Below are 12,859 nucleotides of genomic sequence, written 5' to 3' on the forward strand. Positions count from 1 at the left end.
ATTGGAGATCGCTGAAAGAGGCCTTCGTCCTGCAGTGGACATAAAATAGGCTGATGATGATGATGCATTTGAATGATCTGGGCCATTTCCTGTGCCTTCGTGAGAGCCAAGTGGTGTGAAGGTTAGCCTAGGTATTCATACACAGTCCAGCAACACTTATACTATTACTTCTCAATTCCTAATGAAACAAATGACAAACAAAACAATCTGACCGTCACGATGTGGCAGTAGCCGGTCCGACATGACGCAGATGTCTGCCTCAGTTGCTTTCGCTTGATAGGGTGGTTTCCGCACTGGCAGCAGTACACCTGGGACTCACGTGGCTTAGGACGTGGTCGCTGTCGGCAGTGTGCCGGGTCGCTGACGTGGCTGGGTATGGCTGTGTGGGGCTGGAGATGGAGCTCTTGCTAGTCAACTCTCGGATGCCCCCTCACCTGTCTGTGGTCATCGAAGCTGCCGCTTCCAGTGGCCAGAGCACAGCTGGTGATGCATCTGCCCTGCTCCTCGTCTACGTCAGCAAATGCCAGCTCATGTGCCTATGCCTCCTTTTTCACCACTCCTGTTGTGCTTCGCACACTTCATGTGCTTCGCGCATAACATGTCTACTCCCGCTTCGTTTTGCCGACCGGCATTGTCGTCTTCATCTTCTTCACATATATTTTTGCCGTGTGATAGCTCTGTCAATTGTGACGTGACAGCATTACAGGTGTTGCACCTCGTTGGTACATGAGATGAGACTGATGGAATAGCTTTCTCAGTGCCCAATGTTAGTGTGTGCACAGCTTCCCAGCAGGAATGTGCGTGTCCACAGTAGCGGAAGCCCGAAAGCTGCACTGTCTCCCCTGCAGAGCCGACGGAGCGACTGTGTGTCCACTTCATTCTGGCAGCCAAACGCACAATGCATTTCTAGTGATTCGTGAACCCTCTGTGAGCCGTTGATACTCTAACAGCGTGAACACACCTTGAGTGTCGGTGCAAATCACCATCACAATATACCAGATGGTGAAGAGTCATGTCCTTGAAGTGCTTGCATTGGAGCCGCGTGGGCATGCAAAGCAGAGCGTAGCATCGAATGGAAAGCCTCACAGGAAGGATGGGCAGCAATGCCTTGGATGGCATGTCTCCTCCGACAAAAGTACACATTGACTCTTAGTGGCTTTCACTTTGTGTTGCAGTTAAGTTGGTTGTGCAGGGGCATACTAAGTGTAGCTGTTTTGCAGGTCCAGAGGAGGGCTTTTCATCTGCGGCTCCGATTGCCTCATCATTCCTGGGCACATACTACTTCAACCAGGGCTACATACGTGTGGACGAGGCAACGTTACGCGAGTATGTACGCAAGCAGGTCGAGTACTATTTCTCCGAGGAGAATCTTCAGCGGGACTTCTTTCTGCGCCGAAAAGTGAGCCAACCCTTTTTATAATGAATTGCTATATGCATTTACATTGATATAATGAACCTTTCTCTAGTTCATATCTTGTAATGAAGCTTTGCAGCTCGATTAAAGGCCAACTGCAATGATGTTATAGACCACATAAAAAGCTCAGTTTCAGATAATTTAGACATCAGTATCTTTGTGGAAAATTTTACGCTGTAAATGCGAGTGGGCACTTCATAAGATGCTCTTAAAAATCAATGTTTTTCATACCAAAACTGGAAAGAAAGGCCGCCATTACCAGTTACTGGCAGTGACGTATTATACAGACTGTAGAGAACCAGCGCCTGGATCGTCCACTTCGCTTGCTTGTGCACTGTGTATCAGTGAAGGAGTCTCGCGTGTCTGCTAGTCACAGAGTTGGTATACTTTGCTAGCTGCCTTGTGCACTGTGCCAATGCCGTTTGCATACCCTTGATGTCCTTTTAATGCAAACTGCTCTCCAAGTCAAGCCAATTTTCTCTATCTGGCTGTTTATGTTCAAGAGTATGGTGTCGATGCGTTCTGCCTTGGTTCGGAAAAGAGCACATTGGGGTGGTAAATGCGCGCATATATCCCCGCTTAATGCAGATGCGGTCCAGGTGTGGCGCAGTTACACTGCATTGGCGGAAATTGAACGCTGTAGAGCCTGGTGTGGCTGGCGCGGAAATAGAACATGTCCTATCCCACGCTGGAGCCGCTGAAACAGGGTGCATCGTGCGTGGGTTTACTAAAGAGAGCGTTTTGCGTTTAGGCCTTCGCCCATCAAAGAAGCACTCACTCGCCGCACACTCATGCACTTTCGCTATGGCAACAACTGATCGCCGCACGAACAAGAAAACCGAGATTATCTAACAACCAAAAGTTTAATGTACACACCAAGTAAATGCTGGCTGACAAGCAATAAACCAAACATACACTACACAAAAAGGAGCAAAAATTAATGTGTGTTTCCTGACAGGAAATGCATCCATTTCTAACGGAGGCTGTGCTGACAACATTCTCCCAGCATTTTTAGACCTATAGCTTCCGTAATTTGTCTAGGCAGCCGATCTGCACAGAATGCTAGCTTCTTCATCTACAATGCACATTCAGATGTCGAGAGTGCATTGTAAAGGAAGAAGCTAGCATTCTGTGGGGATCGGCTGCCTAGAGAAATTATGGAAGCTGTAGATGCAAAGACAATGGGAGAGTCTGGGAAAATGGGTGAAGTGCACAGATTTATGCGTAGTTTGTTGAATACATGAAACACTGGCAGAATCAACATTTTACAAGTACAGACTAGCCTCACTATAACAGTCACACCCTACAGAAAAATACTTTTGTTATGTATGTCCTATATTCATTACAAGCATATATTTCTTAAATGCTGATATTGGCTAGAAAGGTTCAAGATTTACTTTGTTATATTTGATAATTCTTCATACCTGAGTTTGTTATATTGTGGTTTAAGTGTACAACAAAATTCAGAGAACTTATCTTTACGTTTTAAATAGGTTTAACACAACTAAGCTTGTATATTGAAATGTTTCATTAAATTTTTCATTTTAATTATGGGTTGCATTGATGCTGCAACCTCGGCAAAAGTGGTGGTGCGGCAGACTCCGAGCCATGTCCGAACCAATTATGAAGAGCCGAGCCGTGAGATGGAAAAATGGGATGGTTAGAGCCCTTAGACGCGATCGCATGGTGAAAGTGGCAAATGCCCTGTGAATGTCCACTGGCAATCTCGGTTGTGCATATTGGCAAAAAAGCAAAGCAAGTTTTGCTGTTGTAATCAGTTGTTAGACTGCTGGGTAAAATTCTATTAGTTATAGCGCATCTTACAGAAAGAGACGTGCTGCAGTATTGCTAGATTGTGAGCATCTGCCTGTAAACAAAGTAATTGCACACCTACGGGAGAGCCATGTGAGTGAGCATCTTGCAGTAATGCCTCAAGTGATAAAGAACAAGATACAAATCACCTCTCCTGACGGCCTTAATTGAAACAAAATATGTGAGGGTGCAGATTACGAAGTGTATAAGTGTGTTCCTGAACATAACTAGACTAAGCAGGAATACCTTTGAACTACTGCAGTAACAGCCACCGCAGAACGTAGTGAAAAATCTGTTTCAGTGGAAGCCGACGGCCTGCAGCAGAATAATCATTTTCCCTGGTAGTCGCAGAATGTTACAGTCCCTCCAGAGTGATGCTAGATGTTCTGAAAAGGCACGGCTTCTTGTGTTCGGTTGCTGTCATATGTGTTGGGATTTCCTAGGTATACTTTGTGGCGCAAAATACATTTCTTGAAACGGGACAGAAGAAAGGAAGACAGTGAAGCGCCAACTGTCACTTTACCAACTGTTGCCAACTGTCGCTTTGGTGCTTCACTGTCTTCCTTTCTTTTGTCCCTTTTCAAGAAATGTATTTTGCGCCACAATGTATACCTAGGAAATCTAAGCACCAACTTGCCCAAGAAGAAGTCGTGTTGGGATTTGTTGTACATGCGCAGGGTGGAATCTATGAAAGAGTGTTGTTGTTGCAGTGTTGTTCCAGAAGGGGAGCAGGGATGTCATGATAACACTGCTTATGAAACAATTCTTTCTCACTGTACAGATGGATGCCCAGGGGTACCTGCCATTGAGCCTGATTGCATCGTTCCACAGGATACAGGCACTGACCCAGGACGTGGCGCTTGTCATGGAGGTGGGGACTCTTGGGGAAGGGTGGCAGTGGACCTCACGTGACTTGTGTGCAGGCGGTGCGTGAGAGCCCCCTGCTGGAGCTGAATGATGTCAAGGTGCGCACAGTCAACGACCCCACGCGCTGGCCGTTGCCTCAAGCATCGCTGCACCCGGACGTGCCTGCCTTTGTGCCAGGCCAGCCATACCCGCCCACTTCGGATGCAGGCAACGAGGCTGACACTGAGGAGCCACCTGAGGACGAGGGCTGGAAGGAAGTGCGGCGCCGCAACCGGTCACACCGGGCTCGCACGGCGTCACAAGGCCATGCAGCCCCAGAGCGTGAGGAGCTCGAGTTCCAGTTTGATGAGGAGCTACAGCGAGCCCCCGACGGGCGCAACAACACATTCACTGACTGGTGAGAGAGTGCAACACTCTGCCATGTAGACACTTTATGGAGTTAAAGCGTGGGAAGGTGAGTCGGTGATGGCGGCTCAATCTATCACGCGCAAGGAAGGAAAGTGGGGAGGAAGCGAGCCATCTTTCATCGCGCACAAGACACGGGCGGGGGAGGGGGCTCTACTCCTACAGCAACTGCATATGGCACGGCTACGTGGGCTCTATCTTGACAATGATCTGCAATGGGAGCAGAGTGAGAGTGCTGATGGCTTTGTGTGTGCTGCGCTTTTGCCACTTAGTTCATGTTGAAGTGTGAGGCAGCACGCGTTGAAGTGTAAGGCAGTGAGATGTGCTAAATTTAGTAAGCAAATGTTTCCAAGTTTATATGGCTGATAAAGCTTAGATCCTTACTTTGTATACCTGTCTACTAATTTGATATCGCAATCAATGCTTTTCCTTTCGGGTGAAACTGTGAATTGTTCCTATTTTTCACATTCCTTGCCATGAACACCATAACTGTTTCACTTGAGGAGGACACGTCAACTATTCCAAAGTGCAAGCACTTGTAAGCGGCACCATCGGGAAAGTGTGACCGTGTGGCACCCCCGCGAAGACAGAGGTTACATTTCTCCTCACGCATAGTGGACACGACATTAGAAACAAGTGTGAGAGAAAAAAGAGGCGTGCGCAGAAAGAGGGGTGAAAGAGGAAAGAGGCGTACCTCAGTTGCTAGGCGACACTTGTCCTTGTGGAGCATGTGCTCGAAAAACCCGATGCATCATCACATCCGCAATAGGAAAAAAAAAAGTCCCTTTCAGGCACTTTTGTTTTTTCTCTGGCACCATCTAGAGTTTTCCAAACTGTGCGTCACGGCATCCGCTTTCTGCGCCTTGTCGTTTGCTAGGCTACTGTTTCAACTGCTGTAAAGGATACATGGAAATCTAAGAATCCCCAGATTTCGGAATATTAATTCATGGTACTGAGGCATTGTTAACATGATACGGAAACGGAATAACGATCATTATTTTGAAAAGTTCGGTATTTTGGTGGTATTTGGTGGCGGTATTTTGGTGGTTCGGTATTTTGGTGGTTGGTATTTCGGTATTTTTGAAAAGTTCGGTAATAGTTTCTGATTGAAACTACTGGCAGCAAAGACTTACGGAGTCACCATCTGTCAGAAATGCCTCGCTTGCATACGGAGTCGCCATCTGTCAGAAGCGCCTCGCTTGCATACAGTCGAACCTGATTATATCGAACCCGTTTACATCGAATTCTTCTATATATCGAACAATTCTTGGACATGGTATTGTTACAATGAGTATATATAGCAAGAGTTACGCTTACATCGAACAAAAATAGCAGCGACTTCTGATATATCGAATGTCGAGCGGCGGGAAAGTGCCCCCAGAAGTTGGCTTTCCCTCACGGTGGCGAGAAATCTGGCGGCGTGGCTCCAACCAAGTGCTCTCCGTACCGTGACCGCGCTGCCTCGGACGAGCCATCAAACGACGAGCCACCCGCCTGCAAAAAATGATCCTGGCCCGCCCGCAGTGCTTGCTCAGACAGCCAATCGAGGCTCTTGTGCCCTCGTCGTGCAACATGGCGAAAGTGCAAGTTGTCTTGCTGCTTTTCTGGTTCATTGTGTGTAAGCCTTGTGGGCCTTCTCCCGCAGTGTTGCCATGATGAAGCGGCAGAATTCACCTTTCGTCGTGAAGCTCGAAATAATAAATCGAGTCGAACGCTGTGAGAAGTCGGATGTCCCCGCAGCGTGAAAGATTCTGAGGAGCACTCACAGCACAATCTCGAAGAATAAGGGGGAGATTAGGGCTAAAGCAGCCAAACTCGTGACCTGGTGCCCGTGCCGCCCGACACGTACGCACGGCTGTGCGCACGCGTCGGTACGTGCTGGCTTCCGCATGCTTGGTGATGACTATAAATTCTGATGAATGCGACAAAGCCGTTGTCGGAGTTTGGAGCAAGCTGTCAGAATTTCTGGAAGCTGTTGATGAATCAACGGTGGACGAGTTTGTGAGTGCAAATGATCGTATCGCGACCACGGGAGAGCTCGAAAACGGAGACTACATTGTTGACATTGTACCGAGCACAAGTGAAAGTGGGCACAATGAGGAAAGCAATGACGATCCTTTGCCCACATCTTGTGAAGTGATTGGTGTGCTCGCACTAGTCTGGTGCTTCTGTGTGAATGTGGAAGGTTGCGGCCTCAGCTGCTCCGACTCCTTAGACAATGTGGAGAAGTGTGTGCATCGCAGGTTGCGAAATTGCCCAAGCAGAAGAAAATGCAGGACTATTTCTTGTGAAACTAAGCTAGTTTCATTACTAAAGGGATTTTATAAATGGTGTATGTGCTTTTATGACATCCAATTATTTAGCCGGCTTACATTGAATTATGCTCTGTATCGAACTGATAGGCATTTTTTTGCAAGTTCGATATAGCTGGGTTCAACTGTAGTATGAGGGATAATGCAGCGCACTCCTTATAGGTTTGACTGTCAACACTCAATAAAAACACCACGCAGGAGCCCTCCTGGACATTTCTGTAAGTAATCTCAAAATAACAACAGTCTTTTACTGTCAGAATAATCATCTTGGCCAAACAGAAAGCACAGAATGGTTTAGAAGAAATTCTTGCTGGGCTAGTTGGTGCATTGCTTTGAAAAACCAAGTTGTGCATTAAAAAAAAGAAAACCACAAGAAAAGGTGACAGAGACGGAAAAAGCGACCAAAAACAGTATGGCTTACCGCCGCTATCTATTCACCGAATACATATAGTGAGCGCCCACTACGTGTGATCGCCGCGATCGAGACCCTGAACCGGTTCCCTGCGTGGAAGGTAGGCAAATGCTGAGAGCTAACTGTATGAAATGTGTTGTTATAGTGAGCTGTCTGTACAACCAAATGGAGCATAACAGAATGAAGCCTCAATGCAGCGACCGCACAAATTTTCATCGAGTGACCATGCGTCTGTGTGCATGTCCGCGCACAATGTTTAATTTTCGCTGCGAGTGCATTTTTGCCCCATGCCGTGAACGTTAGGTCGCAGCATAGGGACCTTAACGCCTACAGTGACTTGTGATGTGCTGTCACGACGATTTACTCTGTCTTTTTTCTGTTTTCTTTTCTTTTTTTTCTTTTAAATTCTTGAACATTTCAATATCATTATTTCTCAAGTTGCAAGTTGCATCGCACGATATGTTTATCAGTCTTCTCGGCAAGCAATTTCCTGCCACTTTTTCTTAAGGAGGGAGGCTACCCTTGGATACCAAAATTTCTGTTTATTAAGATATCTTAATGAAATTTTCAGGATGGACTCATAGCAAAATCATTAGTAGAACTACAAAAGTTCATGCAGTTGTGTTCACTGGTTCTCAAGTTACAGCAATATGTCAGAATGGTGCACATGGTTTTCTCATTCCAGGCCTGGAGAATTTTCAAAAGGTGCTGCAACTGTGAAATTCACTATGATGATTCCCAGATGGATACCTCAGGGCAAGACAGAGCCCCCTTTTTTTAAAATTTCCTTGCTGAAAAATTTTAGCAGACCACCGAATTTTGTGTTATTTTATCAATCAAATTTTGATTATATACCGTATTTACTCGCATAATGATCGCACTCGTTTAATGATCGTACCCCTGAATTTTGTTGTCAAAATTCAATTTTTAAAAAAATTTCCCGTGTAATGATCGCACCCCGAACTTGCCGCAGGGATATGTCATGTGCCAAGTCTAGCTAATAATGATTGCGCTTACCATCTGTCGAATGTTGCGTGAACGACTCAAGACAAACCAAGCGGTTTGCACGCACCAAACATTCTTAAGTAGATGCCTCATTTCATTACTTTCATCACTGTCCGCGCTTCCACGATTAAAAAAAAACTGGAACTAAACTTGCCTTTATTATGTGTAGGCTTTATAATGGTTGTGGTCAACAAAAACAAAAAAGGCGCCTTTCGATTCTTCTCATATGCACTTGTGGGCACGCAACAAATTGTGAGCGGAAACGATAGTAGCCACGTTTACACTTATGTGTTAAAAGTGTACCCTATTCATACGCCGACGATTGTAACACAGCTAAGATATTCACCCACCCTTAGCGGAAACGTGCCGTATTAGGATAGTAGTGAAGACAGATGCCGCAGTTTCCGCAGCATGCCAGCCATGTGTTTCTATGTCGCTGGCAGCTAAGTGCGCCCATCCGTTTCTGTCTCCTCAAAGTGAACATGACTACGTTATCGCCGCAAACGTGCCGATATTAATGATATTATTCATTACTGATACAGAAGAAACTATTTTAATGCATGTAATGTACTCACGAGAAGAAAAAAAAGTACATGTAGCGTTCGGCTTGCTCCGCCGGCCGCCATTTTTGTTTTGGTGTCCCGCAGCAAACGCGGTACGAAAAAAATTATTTTTTTCTTTACGCGGGAAATTTAACTCGTGTAATGATCGCACCCCTGATTTTGCATCAATTTTTCTGATAAAAGAGTGTGATCATTATGCGAGTAAATACGGTATCACAAATCACAGACACAATATATAAAAAATGGGCTTGTCTTGCCCTCAGAAATTTATTCAGATACACAACAAAAACAAAACTCTAGAAATCTGATGAGCGGTTACAGAGATATGGTTGAACAAGCAGCCACACCAGCCAAGAAAGTCATTTTGAGAAAATGAGCTTTGAAAGTTTTGAGCACATATATTGGTCTAAAATGACCCTGCAGCGTAACTGGAGATGTCCTTTGGCACTCTCTTCTTTTGCTGCCTTTCCACCTTCTCTTGCGATCGCTTCTTGGCCTTTTCCAAGCACAGAGAATTTTTTGCGGTTGCCCGTTGAATGGCCAGGTGTTAGACCCACTGATAAACATAGCTCTTGGGTGGCCCTATGGCAGCCAGCATTATATCTTAAAATTGCCTCATGCAGTGCTGTCTCCACAGCAATCAGTGACACATGCTGCTGCTTGGGCATCAGGGACCACAGCACGGAGTGAAATGATTCTGATGCCTTCTGCGTCGTGCTCCCAGGCAGTGTTGCAGAAGAGAAGCTCGTGAGAGGTGCTCATAAACAGGTAGCAGTGCTTCTGCAACATAGCCTTGAAGATTGTATCGATGCTTCGGAGGTGGCACACCATCACTCTTGCTGGCGTTATGGCAACACCACGAGTCTGCACCCTCAGGGCACAAGTCGTGGTGAGGATCCTGGTCCTTCGATGTCACGTGGTCGTACGATGCCATCACTGCACGCTGCATTGCAGCCACATCGTTGGAATTGTTACGTAGGGCCCAGCCTTAATAGTCGGTCAACTTGTCGTTGAGGGCCTTTGTGAGCCTGCCCTTCCCTCCTAAAGCCTTGGTACTTTTCTGCACGAGGTTGCGCAGTGCTGTCCCCATCCTCTTCTGGATGTAGTTCACGCATTCCTCTTTCAAAATGGGGACCAGTCCATAAACATTTTTTTTCACAAGGGCAGAGAAGTTGGCACTCTCTCCGTCAGACACGAGCGTTGTGTAACGGAGGTTGTGCTTTGGCACCGAACGTGAGGAAAGGATGACAACTGCCTAAACCTCTCTCCTCCCAGACTTAGAGTCAGTGTTTCTCTGGCACACATGATCCTCCTGCCAGCTTGCGTAGCCTGGGTCTCCAGGCTTTGGTCCTACTTGGCAACCAAGGCACTGGTTTGATAAAACAATGGTGTCCAAGATGAGGCCCGTATGATATTCAATTATTGCACCAACTCCAATATGGGACGTGTGGCCACGTTTGTGCCATGTTCTATCAAAGTTTACTGTGTTATCCCTGCTGAAATATGGATCCATTTCCAGGTGGTTTTCACAGCAGAAGCAGATTCTGCATAGTACTTGTTTATGCATTGTGTCTGTGGTTCCCTGAATTTCTTCAAGTGCTTCTGAAAAGTCTTATGATGCAGGCCACAATGGGACACATTCATCGCTGCCCAAAAGTAATTGAGGGCTGTTTGTCCTTTCCCTATCTGTTTTGTTGCCACAATGGCTCTTATATGCGGTGGCAGCTTCAGGATCGCGCTCCATTGCTTGAAATTTTCACTCCATCGCTGACATAGTGCCAAGTCCTCGTTGCACAGCAGCGCATTTTTTATCCGTTGCCTCTTTCTCCTTACACGTCGGGAAACGTTTTCAAGTGCACAGTGGATGACGCGATCACACTGTCCGAGGCAGATGAAAGAGAGGATGTGGAAGTCACTGTCAATGAGCACGAGACACCAGGGGCACTCGTCACAACAAATTCTTGCGCCGGTGGAGCAAGAGTCACATTGCTGTAAGCATCGACGCAACCACGCTCTTGCGTAGATGAAGCAGAAGCTGCCCCACGGGAACCATCGGTGCGATCTTCGTCGGCGCGCAGGCGAGCGGCGAGCTTCGCCATGCGGATGAGCTTCATAGAACGCTTCCTTGCACCGAACGCGTGTAGTGTCTCGAGTTTCTTTGGGTGCATCGTGGCTGACCACGCAACAATCGGCAGGCTAAACGCAATAACGATCTCGTAAAGACGGTTGAAAATCATCTCGTAAAGACGGTAGAAACTTGGAGAATATGCGAACGGCTGCAAAGATAGACGACGGCAAGCGAAACACACAAAGGGCACCGGCGATGGAGGACCCGAAGCTGACGACGGCCGGACGCATTATGCAGGAGACCACTACATCATCGCATGCAGCAGCCAATGGGAGTCACGGGCTCCCTCGCGTCCTTGAGGTGCGCGCTTCACCCAATCTCAGCTTCGCATCCCAGCTGCGGGATACTTGAAATCTCTCACGAGCCCACCAACCATGAGCGACTTACGCCTCTCCCGCGCTGCCGCCGCCGCAGGTGGCAGGAAAAAGAAAGCACAAGAATGCACAAAAAAAATAACACCAAAATGGCGGCGCTTGGGGGAGCGTTGGAGAAATGGCGTTCGCGCCAAGTAGTGGTATTTTGAGCGCTTGCTCGCCGCTCGAGGGCTGCCATGGCTCGTTATAAACTTTATTTGAAATAGTTTCGCGATAAATTAGACGTTGATATTTACAGAAATGCTAGTTTATAAGACATACTGCCCGTATATGTGGTTTTTCAAAAATCGACTTTTTCGTGATTTTTCAGTTTTCAAAGGCTGTGGCCCCCCTTAATCCAGTACATATCATTGCTTGGTGCTACACAAGCATGAGCATATGCCATGCCTCTTTTAATGCGCTTCTTACTATTCCCTTTCCATTCCAGGGAACTTGCCAGTATCTAGTATCAACAAGTTTATAGACCAAAGCTTCATGACATTAGCCGGGCAGCATACACAGGCGAGCGCCTCGGTGTGCACCTTTCTTTACTCGCCAAATGTCGCAGGTCCGACGCCACAGCAGAGGTCTTCCTTGCGGAAGTGCTTGCTGCACACCTGAGTGGTTCTAAGTTGTTTCCTGATCAAAGCTTAAGTACAGCTCCTTGTCCTGTGGGTATACATGCAAATAAGGCTAACCTCTGGCTCCGTTGCGTACATCTGGCACTGCAGCACTGAGCAGTAGCCTACCATGTTGGATGCCTTCAAAGGCAGTCACTACCTATTATAATGCTTTCAAGTGTTGTCAAGCAGGCACCAAAAGTGGAAAACCTTCCCACTTAACCAGAACTGCAGCGGACGTGGGACTTTAAACAATGCGGCCTCTGTGTCCACGTGATCAGTCATATCACGTCAGGCTGACGACAGCACCAGCTTTACCAGTGTGGAGCTCGCCCCCCAATAATCAGTTAGCAGGGGGTTTCTAAAAAGTACTGAGGCATTGTGAACATTACAAGAAAGCTAAAAAATTGAGTCACTTAGGTATCCCTATGTCAGTTGAATGCGAAAGCTAAGTTATCACCACTAAAGACCTCTTAAGGGGCCCTGAACCATTTTTTTATCGAAGAGGAGAAGTGCATTTGAGGTTAAAATAGCATATTTCAGAAATACTTTGCCACGAAAAGTACTTCAATGCGTTCAGCAGAAGCGGAGTTAATCGCAATCAAACACAGCCTTTGTGGTGCTTCCGCTCCTTCTTCAATGCCTTGAACTGCGAAGGTTAATGCGGAGCCCATAGTGGTCCGCCTTCTACATGTCACTGTGGCATGCAGTTTAAATTTGATTTTGGATGTTAACATAAACGGCACTACTTTCGATTTTGGCGCCCTACAACACGCCAAACGTAAGGCAAATGCGGTTGACCTCAGCAAGCCGCAGTGTGCTTATCCAGTAGACTTGTCACGGCACCCCACGGCGGCCATGGTATCTACGCTACGTAGAAGACCACAGCTACATGCAACTGTAGTGCGTATGCGTAGTGTTTGCTTTGTGCATAACAGGGCTTGAGTGCATGCTCGCGCTCATATGCT

At 46.8% G+C, this 12,859-nt stretch overlaps 1 protein-coding gene across 2 annotated transcripts in view; it reads left to right on the forward strand.

Moving 5' to 3' along the window:
* larp (La related protein) overlaps positions 1-12,859 on the forward strand; it is a 96,147-nt gene that overhangs the window by 48,955 nt on the left and 34,333 nt on the right. For both annotated transcript variants that reach the window (XR_010570108.2, XM_065453944.2), the window contains exons 7-9: positions 1,221-1,399; positions 4,008-4,097; positions 4,150-4,490. Coding sequence is in view for 1 of the 2 variants with exons in the window: in XM_065453944.2 (XP_065310016.1) it covers positions 1,221-1,399; positions 4,008-4,097; positions 4,150-4,490 (610 nt within the window). In the remaining variant the exon portion in view is untranslated. The remainder of the gene's footprint in view (positions 1-1,220; positions 1,400-4,007; positions 4,098-4,149; positions 4,491-12,859) is intronic.

Source organism: Dermacentor albipictus, chromosome 3 (genome assembly GCF_038994185.2).
Source record: "Dermacentor albipictus isolate Rhodes 1998 colony chromosome 3, USDA_Dalb.pri_finalv2, whole genome shotgun sequence".
Taxonomy (NCBI): domain Eukaryota; kingdom Metazoa; phylum Arthropoda; class Arachnida; order Ixodida; family Ixodidae; genus Dermacentor; species Dermacentor albipictus.